This window comes from Sesamum indicum, linkage group LG6, assembly GCF_026168435.1.
Source record: "Sesamum indicum cultivar Baizhima isolate 11 linkage group LG6, ASM2616843v1, whole genome shotgun sequence".
Taxonomy (NCBI): domain Eukaryota; kingdom Viridiplantae; phylum Streptophyta; class Magnoliopsida; order Lamiales; family Pedaliaceae; genus Sesamum; species Sesamum indicum.
This window is the reverse complement of record NC_142662.1, coordinates 23,909,919-23,936,052: the sequence shown is the minus strand read 5'-3', so window position 1 is coordinate 23,936,052 and position 26,134 is coordinate 23,909,919. Positions and strand designations below refer to the sequence as shown.

General features: G+C 35.6%; 5 protein-coding genes across 5 annotated transcripts; 3 read left to right on the top strand and 2 right to left on the bottom strand.

The window, feature by feature from the left end:
- Positions 1 to 510: 510 nt before the first annotated feature.
- Positions 511 to 4,975, bottom strand: LOC105163626 (uncharacterized). Its single transcript, XM_011082051.3, has 5 exons — positions 4,797 to 4,975; positions 3,531 to 3,845; positions 1,966 to 2,167; positions 1,316 to 1,544; positions 511 to 943 (listed from the first exon to the last, which is right to left on the bottom strand). Exons 1-5 carry the CDS (start codon positions 4,956 to 4,958, stop codon positions 700 to 702), a joined length of 1,152 nt encoding a protein of 383 aa, XP_011080353.1. The 5' UTR covers positions 4,959 to 4,975; the 3' UTR covers positions 511 to 699.
- A 2,307-nt stretch (positions 4,976 to 7,282) lies between these two features.
- LOC105163628 (calcium-dependent protein kinase 8-like) lies at positions 7,283 to 11,899 on the top strand. The gene is made up of 9 exons (XM_088881511.1): positions 7,283 to 7,574; positions 7,995 to 8,545; positions 9,259 to 9,382; positions 9,476 to 9,619; positions 10,129 to 10,281; positions 10,388 to 10,503; positions 10,589 to 10,756; positions 11,051 to 11,281; positions 11,362 to 11,899. The coding sequence occupies exons 2-9, from the start codon at positions 8,042 to 8,044 to the stop codon at positions 11,515 to 11,517; spliced, it is 1,596 nt and encodes a 531-aa protein (XP_088737637.1). The 5' UTR covers positions 7,283 to 7,574; positions 7,995 to 8,041; the 3' UTR covers positions 11,518 to 11,899.
- A 1,640-nt stretch (positions 11,900 to 13,539) lies between these two features.
- On the top strand, positions 13,540 to 14,460 carry LOC105163686 (uncharacterized). Its single transcript, XM_011082128.2, has one exon. It carries the CDS (start codon positions 13,611 to 13,613, stop codon positions 14,232 to 14,234), a length of 624 nt encoding a protein of 207 aa, XP_011080430.1. The 5' UTR covers positions 13,540 to 13,610; the 3' UTR covers positions 14,235 to 14,460.
- Positions 14,461 to 17,743: 3,283 nt separating this feature from the next.
- LOC105163629 (sulfite reductase 1 [ferredoxin], chloroplastic) lies at positions 17,744 to 22,977 on the top strand. The gene is made up of 8 exons (XM_011082052.3): positions 17,744 to 18,122; positions 19,013 to 19,795; positions 19,885 to 20,181; positions 20,341 to 20,538; positions 21,647 to 21,781; positions 21,894 to 22,010; positions 22,096 to 22,254; positions 22,424 to 22,977. The coding sequence occupies exons 1-8, from the start codon at positions 17,943 to 17,945 to the stop codon at positions 22,628 to 22,630; spliced, it is 2,076 nt and encodes a 691-aa protein (XP_011080354.1). The 5' UTR covers positions 17,744 to 17,942; the 3' UTR covers positions 22,631 to 22,977.
- Positions 22,978 to 23,439: 462 nt separating this feature from the next.
- On the bottom strand, positions 23,440 to 23,949 carry LOC105163630 (photosystem II 5 kDa protein, chloroplastic). The gene has a single exon (XM_011082053.3). It carries the CDS (start codon positions 23,851 to 23,853, stop codon positions 23,542 to 23,544), a length of 312 nt encoding a protein of 103 aa, XP_011080355.1. The 5' UTR covers positions 23,854 to 23,949; the 3' UTR covers positions 23,440 to 23,541.
- Positions 23,950 to 26,134: the final 2,185 nt, after the last annotated feature.

Here is a 26,134-nt window from a genome sequence, read left to right as displayed (position 1 = left end):
AGTTATAGTCTAATGGACTATTCAGGGTGATCTGCGCTGATCTTTTTCATCGAGTCAATATAAGCTACTCACTTTTACACATTTAGTATAAGTTACCAGTGGAGCTCACTCAATTGAAATTCCACCTGTAGACCCCCAGGTCTACAGTCATCTAATGCTGTAGTTGTCTTTTCAACTTCCATGCAACAACATAGTCGCAATTTGTGACTTTAAGCGTATAAATGAGAAGTTGCTGCTCTCTCCCCATAGCATTCACAAGAACAGAGATTCTTTTCACTATCAGGAAAGTCCTCACCCATAGCGCAAAAAAAAAATAAAAAAGATATTTCTGTGGCTGTCAGAGAAATATGCGCATCAATTTCAAATCTAGTTAGACATTGGGCTGTAAATTTCATTTCTGTACCACAAATCAACATCTGCTTCAGATATATCCGTTTGATCAATATGTTCTCCTTTTGTTTTTTGTTTTTTTTGGTCTTGCTTGTCGGAGAGCAGAAAAACTACCACTAGTTTCCGAGTAAATAAATATCAAGATATTTGCAGTAACATTACAGAATTCTACATTCAGACCACCGATGAAAATGAAAATATTATTTGGGGATAAGATGAAACTGAAAAACGAAAGAGGATACAGAAAAGATGGTATTTTGGAGTCTGATTGAGACTTCGTTCCTATGGGTTACATATATATTATAATGTTCAGTAACGGTGATCTGTGTCCCCTAGATTTTGGATTTCTTCCTCAAATTGGTCAGAGATGGTTTCTCCCTCTGTATCTTCAGGCTCAGCCACCGTTTCAGCACCAGCTTTGCTGCCGTCAGTAACATTATTCTTGGAATCGGTCACATTGACCACAGTTTGCTTCTCCATCATACCTGACAGGGCAAGCCTAGGGGACCATTCAAGAACATCATCAATTATGTTGGATACCCGCTGCTGATACCTGTAAGAATAGAATCACTGTTTCAGATTGATGCCCTTCAAGAGACTTCCTTTGGCTGTGCATCCAGAGAAACAAATGCAAAAACTTTCTTGCACAACTTTTTCCTCGGATTTTGCTCTCTTGCATGATTTATGACAACCACAAGACAAGGGGATGTTGCTTAAACAAACCAAAATTTGATTTGTTATCATGTAAATCATATATTAGACATCCACATATAGACGTAACCCACTGCCCTGAAGCAGACAAAGATCAAAGCCTAATGAAGCATTTGTCAATCTAGTTCATAAGCAAATAAAAATTTAACATCTTGTACATATATATGAAAATGGAGTTTCTGATAAAATAAAAGTTCTCAAGTAGTTTACATACCTGGCTCTAGCAGCTTCATCAGGAGCATGGTGCCTCAATAATAGAATCACCAGCATGGCCACTATTGCATAAAATAACCTAGCTGTCCATTTGGGTCGCTCACCCTCATCTTTCTTGGGCCAAAACTGGAATAATTCCTTAAGTGTTGCTTCCTCTGCAAGAATATTCGGGAAGAACCATACCCGCTTTCCAAGGATGACCCATAGTGCTCCAAATATAAGGGCTCTCACTGCATGGAAAAATCAGCCCGAATAAGCTCAAGATAATAGACAAAACAGCAGCCACACTACCAAAATCACTCTAGCATACAAGATAACAAGGATAAGAGTCTAACTTTAATTATGTCTCTGATATTTTTGTTATCAAGTAAAAAATAAAAAAGAGATAGGTATGCAAGATTATAAACAATTTGAAGACCAGTTCACTAGTGTTTTGAGTACTAGAATTAAAGAACATAGCTCTTGAATTCTTGCAGATATCTGAAAGTTAAGGAGGTCAAAGTAACTTTCAATTAAAAATGCAGGTGCACAAGACCATGGGTTTTATAACTACTAGATCATGTGGATGCCATTATCTAGAAGGTGTCCAAATGATCAACAGATATCAAATAGTTGTATAACAGTGAGCACTATCAGCACCCAATAACTTACATAATAGGAGGCAAAGTATAAGTAGCAAAGCACCCGCACAGAAGTAGAGTATAAACAGCTTGACTTGGTGGGGATACACAGGAAACAAACAGATCGCCAGAGTCAAAACAGGCCAGCAAAATGAAAGTAGTGTTTGCCATAGTGGCCTTCGGTTTACAAATGTCCATGCAAAAAATGCATCATTATCAGAAAACACTTGGTCCTGCAGCACAAAAACATGATACAAAAGTAAGCTATCCATCCAAAATATACAGTTTATTTGAAAAGCATTACATGGACTCAGATAGTTTTATCCATCAACCAATCAAACTAATTATTGGATATGGGCATGGGGTGCGAAACCCCCCCCCCCCCGCCGCGACTCTTGCAAAATTTCTGTTTTTCTTATGCAATACATAAAATTAGGGAAAAATTAGCTTCATCCACTCTTCACCCACTACCCCCACCCCTGCCCAAAAAAATAAACGAGAAAAAGAAGGAAGAACATGAGAGGTAGCTTCACACCCCATAATACGAAAATCCTGACTTCGATTTATATGGTATGACTACATTAACAACCCATCTTATCTTTCTTCAACCAACTATTTCTTTACTGTTAAAATAGATGTTAGGTATGTTCTATGCATTTTCTTCATATCTTAAACATACATAGTAACTTTTATAAATTTGGAACTGCTGGACAAACTTCAGGCTTTGGGCCAAGGACTGATTAATTGACACATTAGAATGATTTCTGGCTAAGTAATTTTCACATAGACAAGTAAAGACAACAAAGAGACTTCACACTAAGCATCACAAACAAACTATAACTGGCAAAATGCTGAGTGCTTTTAAATGTAAAATAGTATCCAAAAATTCATGAGGCTTCCAACCTGAATCCTTGATTTTACTTTTAAATCATGTTGTTCAACAAGCTACAATTTGGTTTCTTTCGTGCAATATTAGAACTAAGATGCACTCCACTTTAATTTCTGCCTTTCCTAGTCTAACCCAAAGAACAGCAGACTGTAACCAACTCCCAGAGAAAAACTGAAACAATATTTGGTAGAACTCAAAAAACATGATTAGTGGGCAGTCCAACAAAGTAAAGATCACATTTCTCAAAGAGCCATCAGTATAAAGTTCTGGAGTGTGGAATCTGACTCAACTCAAAAACCCCATTATAAATGGCTCATGGATGGCTTTCTATTATAATTCATGAAAGCCTATCCTAATAAAACTGATCTTGAGCAACAATGGAGATAGGAGTGCTCTTGGTACCACGTAAACTTTTGTCTCTTGTGTTAAATTTTCTTTCATTAATTTTTGCACAAGTTCACATGTCGTCAACCAATTTCTTAACACACAACTAACCCCAGCATTACCATTATGAACTCAAAAAAGTGTGACCTATTTGATGCAAAATAATGTCACCTTTCAATCCATGTTATGCTCGAGGAAAATAGGAGAAACACAGCAGATTTAAAAAGTTCTTAAGCTTCAAGTAATAAATAAAAATTGCACCAAAGCAGAGAGTGAGACAAAGATCCTTGTTTTCCATAAAAAATAGTTTGAAAGGAACTTACAGCAAATATCTCCAAGTGTGCAGGCCAAGTAGATAGTTTTCGCTTTCCAGGCCGAACAGTTTTGACAACACGGTCACATCGTACTATAAGATTCTTTCTCAGCAGAATGTTGGCAATATCTTCAACTTCCAAATTTTTATCTGATTCAAGTAGATCTTTGAGTTCTGCATGATTCCTCAAAAAGCTAACAAAATCTTTTCCTCTAAAGTACTCAACTCTTGTCTCCTGTAAGACGGCCCACCTAGACTCCAGATCCTTATGATCCCTTACTTTCTCAGCAAATATCTGAAAGACATCTTTCTTCACAGCTTGCTTCTGAAATTCATATTTTAGTGGTCAATGGAGAACAAACCGATTACCAACTTCATTTGTTAGAAACAGGGAATAGCATCACACTGAAGCAGTAAAATGATTTGATGAAAGTTCAGTTTTTTACGATAAAAGAGGGTGTGAAAATGCATTAGCGGTATACTGATGAGGTGACTCACGAAAAGTGTCATCATACTTACAACTTCTCTATTATGAAGAGAAACGTGCAACTCTACTTTATAGCACTTGTGTTGCTGCTATTGCACACATCTATTACTTCCATACATAAAGAAATGCATAGAAACTCCAGCACACCATGAAAACAAAGAGTAAACTTGTACCTAGTGAAAAATAGGATGAGAAACACACAGGCTAACCTAGATTTCAAAAGTAGAACAGAGAAGGCCCAAATGGCTACCATCTAAGGTTTCATGCAAGCTACCATTGGTTCTGGTGGCATATAAACAACAAGTCTTAAAATTGGGTTTCTGCAAACTCAGTTAAATTCACAACATCATAAGTTCATCATTTCTGCTGTGGGACACGGTAAATCTTCAAATCATTTCACAGTTGATAAATTTGAACTATCATTAAGTTCAGGAAGCTGATCACACAGACTAAATTACGTTGATCTTATGCAAGTAGAAGTCAGGGGGGCAAAAAGGAAAAACTGTCATTAGAAAATTAATCCCATGCCTATTTTTTTCTCAAGCTACCTACCGTTTACATAAATCTTTACCAGCCCAACAAAAACAACAAAACTCCACGAATTCTAATAAACAAGAATCCATCTTTAGGTTGTACCAATGGTCTCAGATCTTTCTAGGAAACGTAAGAACATCACCACCCACCAAATTCCAACAAAGATAATCCCCACATAAATGCACATGGAAGACACAATCGAAATCGCAAATGCAAATCCATCATCACCAATAAAAAAAAAACAAACAAACTAACCCTAGTTGGGGCGTCGGTGGCTGATTCTGCGTATGAACGCCTGCCCCTCTTCTTGTCGGCGGCTGCTCCACCGCCTCCGCCCCCGCCGCCGCCTGCTTTCTTCATCTCTGTATCTCTCGCTGTCTTCCTTCTTCTTTTCTTCAGACTGTTGTTCTTTTTCATTTAAAGTTACTGTTTCTTTTCCTGTAATAAAGGAAAACTGAATTAAACTATTTTACCCATTTCGTAACAGCTCAAAATGTAACGGGTCACGGCCCATTTGTGAAGTACTGTACTACCATTCTCAATTTCTATTTTATATATAATATAATTATTAATTTCATAATAAATTAAAAATACAATATGTTTAATTCAAATTAAAAAAATAATATGATGGAAATAAAACAAAAATAGGACAGCCAATACAACTTATAGGATTAAATTTATTAATATATTAAATAACACATGTAAATATTTTTTAAAAAAGTATTATAATTTATAAAATGATATAAATTATTATTTCCTATTTCCACTCAGCAATTTTCAACATATATTTTGCCAAATTTAATTTGACATTAACTGAAAAACCATTGAAAATATCGGACAAATTAACTTTATTTTATTACATAGAATTATTTTATTAACTTTCAAATATAACATAGAATTATTTTATTCTATTTGATATATGTCCTTTTTTATGCATTATATCAGTTATTATCGTTATAATTTTTATCTCATGTCCGTATATTATAATTGAAAAGTCTCTTTATCTCTTAAAAACTATTTTTATCTGACATTCTTCATTGAAATTAAATTCATGCTACACTCGATTCTTTGTATGTAATAATTATCATTTACTCCTTATTTTTAAAGTGCGTTATATGTGTTAATTATCTAACTAATACGTACATGTAGACTCCCTGTGATTTGAAAAATTACATCTAACACCCATGACGTTTACTTCCGTCTAACAACTAAGTCCCTTAACTAATTAAAATTCAGTGAATTTGGCCATATTAACAAAAAAACTGAATGAATATTAATATTTATCTTCAATTGACTTATTACTAATTTATTACATGTCACTACCCTTATAACGACGAAAATATATCTTCTCACATGTATTAGCACATAAAGACGTATGAGGGCTATTTGACGTGCAAATGCAATAAATTAGTAATATGTCAATCAGGGGTAAATATGAATTTTTTTTATTAATATCAGCAAATTCAGTGAATTTTGACTAATGAACAGACTTATTTGTTATTTTAGGGACCAAAACTACTACAACTTTTTATCCCATGAAACTAAATCTGCTAAGCGAGTAAACTATGAAATAAAATACAATATTCTCTATCATGTGAAAAAAAAAATACAATTTTAACTCAAATTATATCATATATCGGTTTTAACCACCGGACTAAGACCAAAACTTGGCATTTGGCAGCCACGAAATTTAATTATTTGAAGGCCAAAATCTAGAACAAGAATCGCTATCCAAACTGCTTTGATCATATTGTTGGGACCCCTTATAGAACTGCTTGACTTGGTTCCACCCTCAAACATACTTAAACACTTGGACTTATAATTTCTTCATTTTTTTCATTTTCTAAAAATACATACACCCAATCATATCTCAAGTTTGGAAAATTGAAAATTTTCAATGTAGAAAAATAAATGCAAAAAGATGGGAAACAACCAACTTGGCTAGAATTATTCTCTAAGAAACTTATAAAAGAAAAAAAAGGAATGGAAATATCTGAGTTACAACGAGCTTTTATAAAATTTGGCATAGTTATGAATTTTTTTTGTTGTTTGAAAAATTATCAATTTTGTCCTTACTATATCTTTTGTTAAAAAGAAATGTAAATAAATCGAATTAGTTGGATCAAAAAATTAGAAACCTATAATGCACGGACGCTTCAAAAAGTTACTCGATGCAGTGTTGGACACGTGTCGGACAAATGAGCATTTTGGTCTGTTCACTATAAAAAATTGGGCCAGTTGTTGGATGACAATTAATTCAGAGAAATATTAGTAATTTTTCAAACAACGATGGGATATTGTATTAATCTTGATGTTTATGGGAGAACAGAATATAAAAAGATATTATGAATAATTATATTTATACTCCTGAATTTAAAGTTTTTTTATATAAATTACCCATATTTTTTGTATAATTATAAAAAACTATATGGGGCAGTAAAAAAGTAGAGATAATTATGTAATAATGATATTTTGGGAGTGTATATGTAATTTTTGAAAAAATAAGGTGATTGGGGTAAATGATATTAACGTTTTTTGTAGGTGTATGTGAGAGAGAAACTGCAAATATAAATATTTAAAAAAAGAAAGAGAGAGAAGCACAAAAAGAAAAAAAAATACAAAGGAAAAAGATTTATTTTGTCATATATATAAATATATAAATATTTTTCCATAATGGCAGAAAATGCGAAAAAGTAAAAGCAGTCATATTACACCATGAAAACACAAAAAGAGAAAAAGGAAAAAGAATTGAACAGATAAAGAAAGAGAGAAAGAGAGAGAGAGAGAGAGAGAGAAAGAGAAAGAGAAAGGGGGAGTAGGATAGGAATTTGATGAGAGAGCAAAAATCTCTGCATAAGAGCATTTTGACTCTCTCTCTCTCTCTTCCCAGGGTTGATTCTTTCATACCTTCATGAATCCTCTGTTTAACAACCTATTTTTACATTTATTCTTCATTTACAGGGTTGTTTTTTACCGCATTTTCTCTTCTCATTACAAAAAATCCCAGGAGGAAAGAACAAGTATTCGCTCCGGGTGCGTTCTTTTCCTTTATCATCCCTGCATTGCGTTTTGTTATGTTGTAGCTCCACGGCTTCTGTCTTCCCTAATTGATTGTGTGAAGGGGTTGTTCTCTGTTTTTTTCCCCTTAGTTTTACGTTGATGGGATTTCTTTTTCGTCGAATTCTTTGTGTATTTGTTCTTCCGTGGTTCTTGGAGATTTTTGTTGCGGTAAAGTTAAAAAAGATAGTTTTTTTTTTTTACGATAAAGGTAGATATTCTTTCGACCCTTTTGAATTTTCTTGCAGTCGTTTTCATATTTGGGACAATGGGTTATGAATCTTGGATACGATTGCTCTTTTTTCTTGATTTTCTTGGTGTCTGGCAGCAACTATCTATCTTTTTCCATAGCTGTTTTCTGATATTATTTGTTGGTGTGCTGCGGAAACGTCTCAGGGGGTATATTTCAAAGAAGAGTATCAAGATTAATTTATTCTTGAATCATGGGGAATTGCTGTGCAGCGCCTGCTGGATCTTCAGACGTCAAGAAGAAAAAGGGCAAAACCAACCCAGTTACAATAGATAATGGTCCAAATCCTGCATCCGGTGGTCCAAACAAGCTGGTTGTGTTGAAAGATCCAACGGGCCACAACATTAACGCAAGATATGATCTTGGTCGTGAGCTCGGAAGGGGCGAATTTGGGGTCACTTATTTGTGCACTGATGTCGAGACTGGAGAGAAATTAGCCTGCAAGTCGATCTCGAAGAAGAAGCTGAGAACCGCGGTGGATATTGAGGATGTGAGGAGGGAGGTTGAGATCATGAAGCATATGCCTACCCACCCGAGTATTGTGACCTTGAAGGACACTTATGAGGATGATAGTGCAGTTCACATTGTAATGGAACTGTGTGAAGGTGGTGAATTGTTTGACCGAATTGTGGCAAGAGGACATTACACTGAGAGGGCAGCCGCACATGTCATGAGGACGATTGTGGAAGTTGTCCAGGTTAGATTGCAACTGACTGATGAACTTTTGGATTTGCCTATATTTGAGAATATACTCTTTGTTTATCTTTAATGTTCTGATATTCTTAATGGCATTCGTTTCCGATGTTCGTGCATTGATCATGGATACCGAAGTGCTTTTTCTGTTGTTCTTGTACTTGATGAGTTTGTAGTTTGAAAAGTTGATTTGGTTTACTTGCTGCTTGAATAGTAAATTATAGTATTATATTAACATCTGACATTGTTAAAACATTGAAAGCTTTACTTAGCGGATATTCTTGATGGTTTATCCATATATTTTGACTTTGAGTTCATCACCATTAGTTTTCTTTAAAAAAAAAATGAGATTGTGATGGTTAGTCTCCATGGAGGTTTATAATTCAATATATGTTGCTTTGCAACATCTTTAATGGTTTCTTTCTAGTGATTATGGTGGGAATTGCTTGTTCTTCCAAACCATATGATTCCATCTTGAGTGTAAACAGTAACTATTCAACCCTGCACTTTCCAACATTCCGCGGGGTTGTTCACAGCTGATATAATTTATTCAGACTGCTGTACATTCAAATTCCTATGTTTTGTTCAATCCTTGTGACGTTGCTGCTGTAGGATTATCTTACTTACTTTTCTACATTGTTCGATTTTCCTTTTTTTTTAAATTGTACATGCCAATATGCTCATACCTTTAGCCTATGCTGCTTCATTGTGCTGTAGATGTGCCACTTGCAAGGAGTGATTCACCGTGATCTCAAACCTGAAAATTTTCTTTTTGCAAATAAGAAAGAAACTAGCCCCCTAAAAGCAATTGATTTTGGTTTGTCAGTTTTCTTCAAACCTGGTAAGTAATGGTGTCATCTTTATGTCTTTTCTCATTATGCTACCCGCTTTGCACTATCAATCTTGGGCTATTGAATTTTCTGATTGTCTTCAGGTGAGCGGTTCAATGAGATTGTTGGAAGCCCTTATTACATGGCTCCAGAGGTTTTAAAACGTAATTATGGCCCAGAGATTGATATTTGGAGTGCTGGAGTTATCCTTTATATTCTTCTTTGTGGTGTTCCCCCATTCTGGGCAGGTTAGTTTTTCAGTAGTTTTCGTCTTCACCAGTCTGAGTAGGGAGGAAATACTATACGCATTTGTTTGGAAATAGTTTGAAAATTGATGCAGAAGAGTGCTTTGAAACCGTTTACACTATACAAAGAAGAGTGTCAAAATGCTGTATAAATGTTGTAAATATGAGATAAGTGTACATGAGCTATATTTATGTTTGTTGGCATGGATGACTGGTATGGTCCATTCTTATACCATTGTATAGTTTTGCTTGAGTAGGGTGACAAAAGAATACGATTGTTCTCTTTCTAAGTTTTGCATCGGGAGATAAGGATCTGTTGTAAGTTTAGAATGATAGCAAGTTTTACAAGCTCCCATTTGTTTCCATACAGCTTTGTTTTATCACAAGTAAATTTGCATGAATTGAATCACAGAACATCCGTTGTTCTTCCAGTGAAGCATTAGAGGATGGGATGTTGGCCTTCATTCTTTCTTCGTTGTTGCTCATCTCACACGCTTATTCTGATTATGCAGAAACTGAGCAAGGAGTGGCGCAAGCAATTATTCGATCTGTAATTGATTTTAAGAGAGATCCTTGGCCTAAAGTATCCAACAGCGCAAAGGATCTTGTTAAGAAAATGCTTGATCCAGATCCCAGCCGGCGTCTCTCAGCCCAGCAAGTCCTTGGTAACGTTTGCTTATTCCAAATTAAGTCATATCCAGACTTACTGATTTGTGCTTTTATTGAGGAAGACCAAACTAAGAGTGTCTGGATTGTTTTGTCTAAAAACAGAGCATCCTTGGTTACAAGATGTAAAGAAGGCGCCAAACATCTCACTTGGTGAGACTGTGAAAGCAAGGCTCAAACAATTCTCCGTTATGAATAAGCTCAAAAAGAGAGCACTAAGGGTACTGTACAGTTCACTAAATGCTTCATTGTACTCCAATTTACCCCTCCCCCCATATCTTGATGTTTTCTTTGTTGCGCATGCAGGTTGTGGCTGATTACTTGTCTGTGGAGGAGGTGGCTGGAATTAAGGAAGCATTTGATACGATGGACACTGAGAAGAGGGGTAAAGTTAACCTCGAAGAACTCAAAACTGGTTTGAAAAACCTTGGCCACCAGATACCCGACACAGATATCCAGATACTAATGGATGCTGTAAGGATTATATCTGTGCTACAGTTTCGTTCTTTCATTTATGCTATAAGTCCAATCATGTTTCCATAGCTGGGGTTTGGTAAGCCAATTAGAAGTAAAAAGTCCATAAGCTCAGAAATGATCTCTGTGTGGAAGACAGAAAGACTCCTAAAGAGCTAAAATGTGGATCATGATGAACTTTTCCATTTAGTTATTGTGTAGCGCAAACTTGATGTCTTTGATCCGAGTCTTTGTTCATAATACGTTTCCCTTCTTTCCATTTCTTGGTTAGTAAGCATATATTTGATTTTATAGGCCGATGTCGATGGAGATGGAAGTTTGAATTATGGGGAGTTTGTTGCTGTTTCCGTGCATCTTAGGAAAATGGCCAATGATGAACACCTACACAAAGCTTTCGCCTTTTTTGACAGAAACGGATCTGGATTTATAGAGATTGACGACCTCCGCGATGCTTTGAATGATGAAGACAATGCCAACACAGAGGAAATTATCAATGCTATCATGCACGATGTCGACACAGATAAGGTCAGTTACACCCACCTACTCTGCACACTATACATAATCATGTATGCATGCATAATCAGTCACATCTCATCGACATGCAGGACGGGCGCATAAGTTACGAAGAATTCGTAACGATGATGAAGGCCGGCACGGACTGGAGAAAAGTGTCCCGACAATATTCTCGTGAGAGGTTCAACAGTCTTAGCTTAAAGTTAATAAGAGACGGATCTCTGCAGTTAGCCTCAGAGGGTAGATAAACACTACTGAACGAGCCGGATACTAGGAGTCGACAAGGTGCGGTTAATGTACAAATTCCCCGTGGTTCTTTTCTTCTTCTTTTTGTTTTTTTTTTTTTTTTTCCGTTTTTGTTCTCGACGATCCCATTGAGTTAATGGAATTGTTTTTTTCTTGTATTATATTACTTATTTTCTTCTTGTCCTCCTCCTCCTTCATCATCGCGCCATAGGGCTCATTGGCATGAGATCTGGGTGCTGAGTGCTATCTTCAAATGGCAACATTTTAGGTTGATCTGTCTGTAAGTACTTAACTGCGGAAACATGAAAGAGGGAGTATTCAAACATTGTATATATTGTCAACTGTGAATAATCAAGAAAATGTGTTTATTGCTTTTCTCTTGAATTCTTGACCATACAATCTTCATTTTAATGGTTAATGGATTCAGGGGAATGATCTGTAAAAAAAATAACATAGAAATTCAAATGACTTCGTATTTAAAAGAACTTGGCACTCCCTCAATATTCAATGGAGTTAAAATTCTTCAATTTTAATTTTTAATTATGTTTTGTTGAATGTTAATGTATTTCAATTTCTTTTTAAATGGAGTCGTTCAGAATCAGTTCTCTAAATTCTTTTCTTAAATTCAAATCCATCAAGTCAAATACATCACGACTTTAGAATTATCGAAACAAATTCAAAAGATCTATTATTAAGAACAATTTCAAATCTTGTGCAAATATAATCTAAAGTATCTCTCCTATTTTTTTTTTAAAGAAATATAGTTCTTGCCAATACTGATGAGGGATAATTATATTTAGACTTTTGAACTCTGATTTTATTTATACAAACTATTAACGTTTTTTGAAAAATTACAGATATACCCATCAATAGCATTTACATAAATCATTTCTGTTTTTTTGAAAAATTATACATACACTCCCAAAAACGTCAAAATCATAATAGAAACTATGCTTATTCTTTGGTTGTTAGGAGTGATTTTAATAATTACACCAAAAATAGATATAAATAAATTACAGATCAATGAGCGTAAATATAATTATAAATATCAATAATGTAGTTGAGAAGAATGGTAATTAATACCTCTTTGCTTCCTTATTCATGCAACAACTTGAGTGCATATAACCACAAGAATGATCAACTTTCTTTGCCCAATCCATACAATTTAAGAATAATATCCCTACAATTGATTTACACAAAGAAAAAGGGCAACAAATATGGGGGAAATGTGGTCAATTCTTGGTTCTAATTCCATGTAGTGGACTAAGAAAAAAAAGAGGAAAGGGGAAAGTTGAGGTTTAATCTACCCTAATGTGGACTAAATGCATGATAGTAACCTTTAGGGGTGGAAAAATCAACTACTCAATTAATACTTGAAGACCATAAAAAAATGTGTTAAGACCATGGAAGAGTTCAAAATGAGAAAAGTGCCCCTAAACAATTATTGAAGTAAAAGTTTGGGGCAAATATGGTATTTTTAATAATTTTGTGGTTTAAATTGCAATATTTTATTTAATGATTTTTATCATCCAAAGATGAAAAGTTCGAAATTTTACCATTTTCCCCCTCTTTGATTTGATAATTGAAAATGAATCAGAACCCATCTCCGGATTATATTTACTGTATTTTTTTTACTCAAATACATATTACATTTTTTAATAATATTACTTTGATTGAAAGATTGTTAAAATTTTATTTCAACGACATGTAAAATTTTTATTGTATTTTATTTTATTTTTAGATTCGATAATTAAATTAATATATAACATTTTGAGGCCCAATTTAGTGGACACATATCCCAACACCATCATGAAAATTTCATATCAAAGTAGTAAGTTACAACTTACAAGCTATATTTAAAATATAAAAGAGGAAAAGAAATAAAATAATATTTTAGAGGCCAAGTGTCAATTACCCCATACTTTGAGGGGCGAAGTGTAATATTCCCAATGTTAAGGAATCACCACGAAGGCAAACTCGCGTTTACCACTCAAATAAATTTTTCTGAAATCGCGCTATTTGTTTCTTTTATTTGCTAAATTCCCTCTCTCTCTTCCATTCTTCTTCTTGTTCTCTGTAGACGAAAAGCGTGAAAATGGCAACCTCCGCTCTCCCGCTGCTGCTCCTCTTCTCACTGCTCGCCGCCGCCGCCGTCGTCTCCGCCCGCCCTTGCAAAACCCTCTTCTATTTCTCCGCCACCACCACTACCACCACCACCTATTATCCTTTCAATTCCCTCCCGCGTAACCCTAACTCCAATTCCGTCCTCCGGAACCAAAACCCCCGCTATCTCACTCTCATCTTCACCTCCACCACCACCAATCGGTTCCCTGAACGCCGCCCCTCTATCAATTTTGACTCCAGCTCCGACTTCGATGACGTTTCTAAATCATCTGATTTCCCTCTCAAATTTTATTCATCTGTCTCGAGCTCGATCCGTGATCGCACCAAAGACATCATGAGCGTGGTCGGGGCACTGCTTTTCGGCGTTGGTTGTGGGGCTTTGACCGCGGCTACTATGTACTTTGTGTGGTCCCTCTTCGCTCCGGGCCGCTTTGACGTCGACGATGTTTCTTCGTCTTCTTCTGACGATGATGACGATGATGATGTCACCGCTGCGAAAAAGAAGTTGGGTTATGTGTCGCTCCCTGCGAAGCCTAAGGTGGCTGATGATGATGATCTAAAGAAGCCTGCACCACCAGCCAAGGAGGTGGTTTGATGATTTGATCAATATGTATAAGTGTTTTGTGAATTTCAAACCTAAGGAAGGGAAATTTGATTACTTTGGAGGATCTTGTTGATATGCGTGTGCTACTGATACTACTACATCTTATGAATTGATGATCGTGATCCATTGGCTTATATTTTGCAATTAGGTAATATTTCCTTATGTTTACTTCTTGTTTTTCGTTTTTTGGTTTAAATAAATGCCCACTTGGAGCTTAGTACTCATTCTTATTACGTATATGTGGTTATCTGGTCTCAGACTTGGGATGTCTATTTGACTATTCCCCTGACTTTGTAGGATGACATTTCAAATATTTTATTACAAAATAATGTTACAGCTTCTGTCCGCTGGGAAACATAATATGCTTATGCTATTAAAGATTTTGCCTGATTGTATTTAGTATGTGATTGTTAATGGTGCTGTTATTGTATTATGCTATTTGTATCCCCTCATTAAGGTTAAGGGAGCACATACGAGTTTCCTTTATCAGGAAACTGTCCTGCTCTCTCTAGACTCTGAAAGCAGGCATGGTGGATTTTGGGCCTTTGCCGTAGGCTGAGATCCCCAACTTACTCAGGGTGATATGAATACAAGTTTCAGGTGATGCTATATGAGCCCTTTATTTATCAGACCTACCACTCCAATTTTGCTGTCTTTGGTCTTGCTTTTCAGATCCCCATCTAGCCAGAGAAGAATATTCATTTGTTCAATTTGCCAAGAATGCAGTTTTCTTATTTTTTAGAAAAGTTCTTTTTAGTGTGAATACCAACTCTGGCAAGTAGTTTCCACTGTTATTTGAGTTTCGACCATCAGGGCTACTCTATGTTCAGAGGCCCTGGAGAAACATTTGTGTATCCTGCACAAGTTTCAGATGCTGGGATCTTTTCTATGATTTAGTTTGTGTCATTTTTAGACATGATCAAGATGAGATAACTCGTGCCAATGGTAGTTAAGAAGTTCTAGTGTGGTGATCTGTTTTGTAATTTTGTTTGTTTAGTTTGTCGATTGGATGGTTGGCATGTGATATCTCATATCTATGGTGCTCAAATTGCATAAGACATTTTTATGGATGTGGTGTGCAAGTTCTATTTTGTTGAAGTTTCCTGGTCGGTCTCCAATCTTGAGTTGTTTCTTGACCATAATTAAGTTGATGGACTCTTATCAATCTAATTTGCATATTATATCTCTTCATTCACCTTATATTAGTAGCCAAAATTTTGCTTCAATGTCTTAATGTGTTTATATTATAGGAACTTTTATCCAAATGGCTTTTTGTGCTTTCAAGAATCCTCTTCGTTTTGTGGTTGTCTATAGTTAATACTAGTTTGAGTTCTTAAGTTCGGACCTTATATTATTACTTATAAGATTTGATATATTGCTGCTTTTCTGCGCTTTTGAGTATCTCTTCTTGGTGTTAATGTGTTGATCTTCTTTATTGCTGTCACATTGCACTTGCTAGCTTTTTGGTATCTTTTCATTTTATGCACTCTGGTTTATTAGCTTTCACATTTTTTCATCTAACACATACTTATTTATCTTTGTTTTTTTCTCTCTATCTCCATAAAACACAACAAAACACTCCGAAGACGAATCCAAACATTATGTTTGTTTTTCTACGTTTTTGCATGGTTATTGGCCGGTAGGCTGAAACTTGGATGATTTTTTTCATTTACAACTTTTAAAGGATTTTGGCCCTGAAATCAATGGAAAGTTTTGGCTGGCGAATATGTCCAGTTAATGCGCTTTTTCTATTTTCCTCAGCATTAGACTTGAAGTGATTAAGATTGGATGAATATGATACTTAATTGACCCCTGATAAAACCAAAAAGTTGTTATGATTAGGTGTTCCAATCCTATTGCTAAAATGGGATTGAGTGATGTGCATGATATAATTAAGATTCCAAGTACTGGTTTGTTAACTATTATTATGGGCTAGTGAAATGTGTTTTGAGGTGTGATTTTTCTTGCCATGTAAGTTGTAGGAAATGAGTTTTGTAGTGTCCTCCACTGCCCTGTTTCTTCCTTCCTCACCTGTAAAATGTAAGGAATCGGAATGTGTTTTAGTGGTTACACAATTGGTGTGGGGTGGAATTCAAAATGTGCAGCACATAGTGATTGAATCTTTTGGTGATAAGGGAGGCCTCGGTTAATTTGCTTAATGTGAAAGCTGGTGCTGGTATATGAAATTCCAGTAATATTCTGAAAAGGAAATTGGGAATTCAGAATTCCAAGAAATGAAACTGGGAATGCTGTATATGTATATGAATATGAATGCACGAGTATCCCAAAAATTTAGGGGATGGGAAGCAGAGGAGAGGGAGTATATTGAAGGGGTTAGTCAGTATATGACATAAGTTACCAGGACCTCCAGTACGAGGTTGGGCTTCTTCACATTCATTGTCACCCAATTAGGCCCTCAAAATGGGCTTCAACAAAGCTTGTCAAAATCGTAAGCAGTCAACCTTGTATTCAAATTTCTGAGTTATTTATTTATTTTTATAATAAAAACAGAGGATCTTTGTGTCTTGAGGGTACATGGACATAAGCAATGACATTTCTATTTTTATATTATTGCTGCAGCCCTCTACACCTTTCTTTTTTCATTATTATTATTACTTACCTTTGCGTTTCAAAATCAATCACCTTTACACTTTACTCTCCTATAAACTCATACATATATATATGTATCCAGTCCAGGTTCAATGCACCTAGCTTCTGATTCCCCCTCCCCGACTTCTCTTTTATGTCTTCCGCCGACTAAGACCCACACGCTTCTTCTCTCTCTCTCTCATCCCACGCGCCTCCACTAACCATCTCCCACTTGTTATTTAATTACAAAATAACAATATCTACATATCTTTTTCCATTCAAAATATTATTAGAGTCATTTACCTGTGATGTGATTTTGATACCTACGCTACTTCTCTTTTACAATACACGTTTCTTTTATATATATATATATATGTATGTATATAATTCTTTTCTTTTTTCACCTCTGCAGATATTATTTATATTAAAAAAATATAATTTTTATTTATACGTCAATTACTTATTGTTACTATGAGCACTTTTAAACTCCGATCTGATTTATTATGGAAAATATTGTTAATTGGGTTATAGGCTTTGTTTTCTTTCTTTTTAGTACGTAAAATATTTCTAATTCCTTCACAAAAATAAGAAAATACTAACTTGAAGATACGGGAGTAGTTTTTTTAATCAATGAATTTAAATTTGAGAAAAAAATTCAAAATATTTAATAAAGTATAATTTAAAATTATAATTAAATGATTTTTAAAATTTTAATTATTCAGATAAATTCAAATAATTTATATTAATTTAATGCAATCTTATTGGTTTCTACACTATGATTGAATAAATCAAAATTATAATTTCCAAAAGAAAAAATCAAAATTATCTACGTTGGTAGTAACTCTCGGGGGCAGCGCGTGGAGGAGGAAGCAAAAGAGAAATACGAAACAAATATAGAGAGGTCTCGTGGTAGGCACGTGACGCCGCACTCAGCAGTCTCCCTCCCTCCCGTCGCTTCTTCATCACCACCATCCATCCACCCTTAAATCTTTCTCCACCCACAGCAGATCTTTTATCAGTCAGTCACCTACCAGCGAATATATCCTCCAACGACTACTTTTTTCCCGCTACGGATACTCTCTGCCTTGTTTTCCGAAGCATCGGTGCTACATGACGACGTCGATTGGAGCTGCCAACGCCGCCATCGTTAAGGATCCCAGCCTCCAGATTGCCAGGAGCTTCAATGGCTTGAAGGCCGCCTCCAATTCGCTTTTGCTCGCCAAACGCCCCCAGGTTTCTCGGGGCTCCTCCGCCGCCGCCACCGCCTCTTTCATCAGAGCCGTCTCTACGGTATCACTTCTGTTCTACTCTGCTTTTTTTTTTTTTTTTTTTTATTTTGTATACCACCGTTGCTTTTTGGAATCCAATTCTTTTTAAGGTTTGGGAGTTGAGAATTTTATTTTAGTGTGGCTTCATGAAAGTGAATCAATTAAAGGAAATCGGTTTAACCAGTGCATGTGCTAAATAGGAGTGTCTTTTGGCATACTTCGTCGTCCTTTGAATTGGTCATAAGTTGTCAAGAAGAGCGACGATGATTCCCATGCATGGTAGACCTTCTTAAAATGATGAACATTTTACATTTTCATTTGTGAAAGTCACTGGAGAATTACCGGAGTTACCTATGTAGATAATTTGTTAAACAAAGATACACAGGTGAATGTGGCATACATGTCAAACGTACGGTTCATTTCACTACAGACAAAGCGTTTTCAACTTTTTTGCCCATATAATTGAGAATCTTTGCCAAGTTCATGATTTATTTTTTCAGAGATACTGGTTGAATTATCATCATCTCATTGAGCACATTAAGTTGATTCAGCTTAGAAATGTTATCTGATTGTTATTGTTTTGATGTAGCTGGTTATTCATGCATTTATTTCTTAGAGTTAGCTGCTGATGCATACACTGAATTAGTTCCAACAGTGTAGCATTTCAGCAGAAGATTGTCATTCAAGCCAATTTCTAGCCTCTGTTTAGTTTATGTCTCAGTAATTATACTTTGTTTTTGGCTCTTGAGTTTCAATATAGTGGCTGTTCTATCTTTCTTTATACAACTAATAATGGCTGGCACGTTAGGTTTCTGATTTATTTTCTTCCTTTTTCATGGGAAATTGTGTCCCTAATCAAAATGGGATGCACCATATCCAGCTAATGTATTTGATGATGTTACTTATTGACAGCCTGTGAGACCAGATACCTCTGTTGTGCAAAAGCGCAGTAAGGTCGAAATCATCAAGGAGCATAGTAACTTCATAAGATATCCTCTCAATGAGGAGTTATTAACTGATGCCCCCAATATTAATGAGGCTGCTACGCAGTTGATTAAGTTCCACGGTAGTTATCAACAGTACAACAGAGATGAACGTGGTGCCAAGTCTTACTCGTTTATGCTTCGTACAAAGAATCCTTGTGGAAAGGTTTCAAACAAACTGTACCTCGTCATGGATGATCTAGCTGATCAGTTTGGGATTGGAACCCTTCGTTTGACAACTAGGCAAACATTTCAGCTCCATGGTGTCTTAAAGAAAGACCTTAAGACAGTGATGAGTTCTATCATTAACAGCATGGGCTCTACACTTGGTGCATGCGGTGATCTCAACAGAAACGTTCTTGCTCCAGCAGCACCATTCCACCAGAAAGATTATTTGTTTGCCCAGAAAACTGCAGAGAATATTGCTGCACTCTTAACTCCTCAGTCGGGTTTTTACTATGACATGTGGGTGGATGGAGAAAGAGTTATGTCCGCAGAACCTCCTGAAGTAGTGGAGGCCCGCAATGATAATTCTCATGGCACAAATTTTCCTGATTCACCGGAGCCCATTTATGGAACTCAGTTCTTGCCAAGGAAGTTCAAAATTGCAGTCACTGTGCCAACGGACAACTCAGTGGATGTTTTTACAAATGATATTGGCGTAGTTGTTGTGTCTGATGCCGATGGGGAGCCTCAGGGCTTTAACTTATACGTAATATTTCTTTTTTATATAAATTGTTTTTTCAGCTTGCGTTGTTCTTTGAGTTGATTATGTTAAATCATCTAAGATAACCATTGCAGGTTGGTGGTGGGATGGGAAGAACACACAGGTTGGAGAGCACTTTCCCTAGGCTGGCAGAACCATTGGGTTATGTTCCAAAAGAAGACATTTTATATGCTGTGAAGGCTATTGTTGTAACACAAAGAGAAAATGGTCGAAGAGATGATCGTAAATACAGTAGAATGAAATACTTACTCAGCTCATGGGGAATTGACAAATTCAGATCTGTTGTTGAACAGTACTATGGAAAGAAGTTTGAGTCTTGCCGTGATTTACCTGAATGGGAATTTAAAAGTTACTTGGGATGGCACGAGCAGGTTTGCTCTACTTTAAGATATGCAGTTTATATGTTGTATATTCTGGTGGTCTCAAGTGGGATCAATTGATCTGTATTTCTTTTCATTTCCACATGCATTTTACTTTCCAAATTTTTTTCTGGTTTTCTGTAGTTACTGATGTAAATGTTTGTTTTGCAGGGAGATGGTGCATTATTTTGTGGTCTTCATGTCGATAATGGCCGAATCAAAGGGACAATGAAGAAGACTTTAAGGGAAGTAATTGAGAAGTATAATCTGAATGTGCGCATTACACCAAACCAGAATATTATCTTGTGTGATATCCGGCAAGCATGGAAGCGCCCCATAACTACAGCCCTTGCTCAGGGTGGTTTGCTGGTAAAAATCTATGACCTAAGAATCTTGTGGTCTTGTGAGCAAATGTTTTATCAATGTCCCATCATAACTATATCCATTTGTGAACTGCATTCACATGTCCACACAAAGTACTAACTGAGCTTAAGAGGTATGTAAGAAGGAAATAAGAAATGCTGATGCAGTAGATGTCTTGTCTAAATTTTATGCCTGCATCTGGAGTCTCCTTAAGCGGATGCTTTAGAACCTAACCGAAATAAGTTTATATGCATCACCTTTAAGTACTTTGGAAGTGACTCAATCCTTGCATTTATCTGGCGTATCTGTAATGCTTTAAGCTTCCTAATGTTATTATACTTTTTTCTGGTGCTGAAGAACAAGATCTGAAAAGGTGAAACAACTAGAGAATAATTCCCTATTCCAACAAAATCAAAACTATTATCTCTCTGGTTAAGACTCAAGTACATATCTGGAAATACTTGAGTTGGGCTTATGTGTTAAGTTATAGAGCAAGCTTCTTCAAAATACAAAGACAGTGTTGAATTCTTTTCAACATGTGCTACTCTGTGGTTATTTGTGTAACTAAGTGTCCAATTTGTTCCATCAAATGCATAGGTAAAAGATGCGTAAGATTTACATATGAATAACACCAAGCTTCTAAAAACATATTCCAAGATATAAAGCAGTGCGCAGTTTTGTGGCCCTAAGTTCCTGATATTTCAAACACGCTCTCAGTTTGTGTTGGACAGCAGGTGTCAGGTGGACGTAATAACTTCATCTATTGATGATATAGTTAATTATAGTGCTGAAAAGCATGCCAAGTTAGGAGACTGCTATAGCAGCCAAGTACAGTTATAGGCTTTTTCATTATGTCCTCGAGGTCTTTTATCAAAGCAGTTGACATGACCCCTCTACTTGCGGGGCTAAGCTACCTTTGACAACATAAAATTTTCGCTGGCAGGAGCCTTGTGCAAATTAATTTTACCTGCTTAATAGGAATATTCAATTTCTGCATTAAAATTTAAAAATCATTGATCATACTTTCCTTTTGGGTTTGAATTAGAACAGGCATGCTCCTAGAGATTTCAGGAAGCTAATTAGCCAAATTGTGTTTAATTATTTGTTTGAACAGCAACCAAGGTACGTAGATCCTCTCAATGTAACAGCGATGGCTTGCCCAGCATTGCCACTTTGCCCCTTGGCAATTGCAGAAGCTGAGCGTGGAATACCTGACATCCTTAAGCGAGTTCGAGCCGTATTTGAGAAGGTATGATCAGCCTCTTCTTTCAAAAAATAATTAGAACTCGGTACAGAATTAATCATGTTCAGGGATGTCATATGAGGTTTGTTGATTAATGTTTTTGGTCTCGTTATGTTAGGTTGGTCTCAAGTACAACGAATCTGTGGTGATAAGAGTAACTGGTTGTCCCAATGGGTGCGCTAGACCATACATGGCTGAACTTGGCCTGGTTGGCGATGGTCCAAATAGTTATCAGGTACTTAAGCATCTGCTTTAACATTTTATGACCCTTAATTAAACATGAATTTAAATGTGACTGTTTATTTCTTTTGCCTCCTTAGATTTGGCTCGGTGGAACACCCAACCAAACATCACTTGCAAAAACTTTTAAGGACAAGGTTAAGATTCAAGACCTTGAGAAAGTTCTCGAACCTTTGTTTTATCACTGGAAACGCAAGCGGCTCTCTAAAGAATCATTCGGCGACTTCACAAACCGCGTGGTAAGCCATGATCTGGATAAGGCTACCAAACTTTGTAGCATTAAACCGTTTTCTGAATCTGCTGATTTCATATAGAAAAGTGTTCTACAGTTTTCTTAATTAGGAAATTCTAAATAAATCCTTGTGGTACCTAGAGTAATTAAAACCAACTTTTTACCTTTTTGGCCAGGGCCACGAGAAACTACTGGAGCTAGTCGATAAATGGGAAGGAATACCATTAGCTCCAGCACGTTATAACTTGAAACTTTTTGCTGACAAGGAGACTTATGAAAGCGTCGATAATCTAGCAAGACTCCAAGACAAGAGCGCACATGAATTGGCTATGGAGATCATCCGCAACTACGTGGCCTCCCATCAAAATGGGAAAATCGAGTGAGCCACCACAGAAGTTTAATTTACTCTTACTGACCCGCCCCAAATGTGAATCTCTGGAGTCACTGTTACTCGTCGGTGACAGCTGATGCAAGCAGAGGACACCATTCAAGAGTATGTAGGAGACCTCAGTGTCATGTTCAGTTTTCTTCAGTTGTGTGCAATTGTTGCTCCGTTATGTATTAGCTAGACGGTTTTTGTTCTTAATTTCCTTTACGGAGTTGGTATTCGCGAGCTAGTTTTCCACATCTGTTATGTAAGAGAATCAGCAGATGTATTTTCTTTTACAATTTTGTCAAACATGCAAGCTTGTGTATTCTTCTTTCCATGGAAGAGCTGAGCTTCAACTTATTTTAGATTCAGAAAGAAGTAGCCACACCCACACTTGCACGAGGTAGAATGTGTCGCTGAGTCCAGAAAATCCAACTCCGATTCTCCTTTTGAATTAAAAAAAAAATATATCCAAAAAGGAAAACATATGTTGGAATGCTTCATTTTTTATACCCCATTTTTAAGTTTTTTCTCTTGTTAATAATTGGGTACAGATCTATTACCTTAACCAACATGCTCAACTACCATCCTAATTTTAACCTTGAGGGGAGATTGGGTTTGGCCGGATCGGATTTTGTTGGATTTATATTAATTATATAACAAGTGTAATATACTTGTGATTGATATATAATTGAAAAAAGGTGATTTATTGCATGATAAGTATATTACACTTAATTGATAATTTATTTAATTAAATCAAACTTAATTTGGATAAAAATTATCTCACCAATGACTAGATCAAGTAATATGGACAAAACAAGATAGGTAAAAGAAACAAAATTATCAGCAAGAATAAGGGATTTTACATTATTTTTTTTCATAAAACCGATTAATCGACGAACAAAACCGTCACTTAATCAACTCTCAATTGCGACAGACTCGAGCAGTAGGCATCGTAACACAAATAGGAGCATACTTCTTCTTAGCTTCCGCAGTCCCGGGCTTCGGCTCCTCCGCCATCGCAATTTTCGCAGCGGCGGAGCATGCAGCCGTCGCGACCACCGCGAACATCAAGTCCCTCCTAGTGTTGTTGCTCTCTGCCTTAGTATTCGCCGCCACCTCATCGGAGTCCCTAGCGGCCCTAATAACCACCACGCTTCGGCGCGCGGTGGCGGGAAGCTGCTTGGCGGCGGCTGAGCCACCAAACATGGAGGCGGTCATGGTCATGGAAGCCATTGCAGCTATAGTCAATTGAATTTGCAGAGTGGAATGGGAATGGGATATATTAGTTGTTGATTGAAAATGGGGCGTGGAAGCAATTATAAAAAGTTTTTCAATGCAAAAATGTGATCCATTTTCTTATCACAAAATGGAGATGGATTCCAATTGTGTGGCGCCAGTTGTACAACTCTCTATCTCTATTCACCACACTTGGTGGTACGTAGCCGTTGTGGTGGGCCTCTCATTCTTAGGAAAAAATCCTCAGCTAAAATAGAATTTAATTGGACTTAAACTAATTATATAATAAGTGTAATATATTTGTCATGTGATTAGTGTATTGTTAAAAAAAAAAAAATCCTTCACATAACAAATGCATCACACTTACTTGGTAATTAATTTAATTAGGCCTAACTCGATTTGAGTAAGAATTTTTCTATTTTCAAAACGAAAATTGTGTCATTTTCCGACAAGATTACAAACTTAGTCATATCAAATAGGTGCATTTCAGAAATAGTCTTGTGCTTTATGAATTTTTAAAAATAGTCTATCTTTCATTAAAATTGACGGGATGAAAATAAAATAATTGTATAGTTGGTTTATTTAATCTTTTTTATGTTAAAATATAAGTGCAGAAGACTCATGATACACGCGCCCTTTAGTCGGTTGAAGCGAGGTAAAAACATTTAGGCAAAATTAGTCTCGTCAGGTAAACCCATTTCAAAATATTCTCATATTTTGCAGGTTTTTAAAAACCCATAATTATAGGACATTTTCGAAATGGGTTTATCCTACGGGATTGAGTTTGCGAATTTGCTCGAGTATTTTCCCTTCGTTCAACCGGCCAATAGGTATGGATCACTTTCAGTCAAATAATTGTAGATTTATTTTATTCATGGTGTAAAAATTGTGTATAAATACCTTTATAAGGTACTAAAAATGTTCTCTAGTCTATGTTGTTGATGGAGGCAAAGCCATTTTATGGAAAATTTTTGTTTACATAATTACATGTTAATCTAACATTGTGGTGCGAGTGCAAAGTTGGATTTTGAAATTGGAGGTATATATTCATGAAATTCATTGGAGTTGGCATTCATAAAAGATTATCAAGAAAATTATTAAAAATCATTAAAAAAGTTCTTGGACTCAAAATCGTGACCATCTTGTCACAAGAACATGTATCATTATTGGCCATTTCATCCTCCTTATATATATTATTATAAAATAAAATATTTGTTCATACTAATATTTGAATACTCTTATTTATCCTTTATTTCATTTACTTTTTTTAAAATAAAAATTAATCAGATTAGTAATCTTAATATTTTTTAATAATCTCACATTTATATTTTTTTTTCTTCTTAATTATTCACTACTCACATTTCTCGTTCACCTTACTTCTCCACATTTATTATAACTTATAATTATAATTGCTTTTAATATTTTTTTTCTCATCATCTCACTCTATGGTTCTTATTATATGTTCGCGAGAATCACGTACAACGACAATTAATTCTTACATAAGAATTTATTATTTGTATTTTCAATCATATCGTCCTTGTTTTTTGAATTTTTCATGTAAAATTTAAGATAAAGCAAAAGATTGTCAAAATAAAGTCATAGATAGCTCAAATTATTTAATATTTTCATACTCGATCGATACGTAAAAATGGGTCATCAAGAACTTGGATTGGACTGTTATAATTCGAATGCTTGAAAGTCCGGGTATTTGAACCAACTCAAAATTCGTCTCGTAACTAAAAGGTCTTGAGTTCCAATCCTACGTATATAGGTATCAGTCTACTTTTATAGTAACGTATGTATGTTGTTTTTTTATTCCACTTAAAGTCAATGATTAATTTAAAAATATTGTTGTACTGCATACTGAATGTAGTAATAGTCTATTGTTTACTTTAGAGACATTATTGTATTTCTTTTCAAAAAAAAAATTATTAATTAAAAATAAAAATTTTATCATGTTAGAATTAAAACCTCGAATTTACCATCAACAACGGCCCGAAATTTCCTTCATAATTTAGTATTAAATTTAGTATTTTCTTGTTTATTTAAGAAAAAATAATTAAAAAAAAATGATTATAGAATATTAGGGGTCCAATATCAAGAATCTGATTCTATAGGATTAGAATCTGACAATGCACTAACTCCTTGTTGATGGGACAAACTACACAACAATTCCACAAATAATATATATATAAATAAATATTAAATTACTACTATTGTCAATCAAGAAAAATAATAATTTAGAATATTAGAAAATCACTAGCTTTTAAATGGGTAG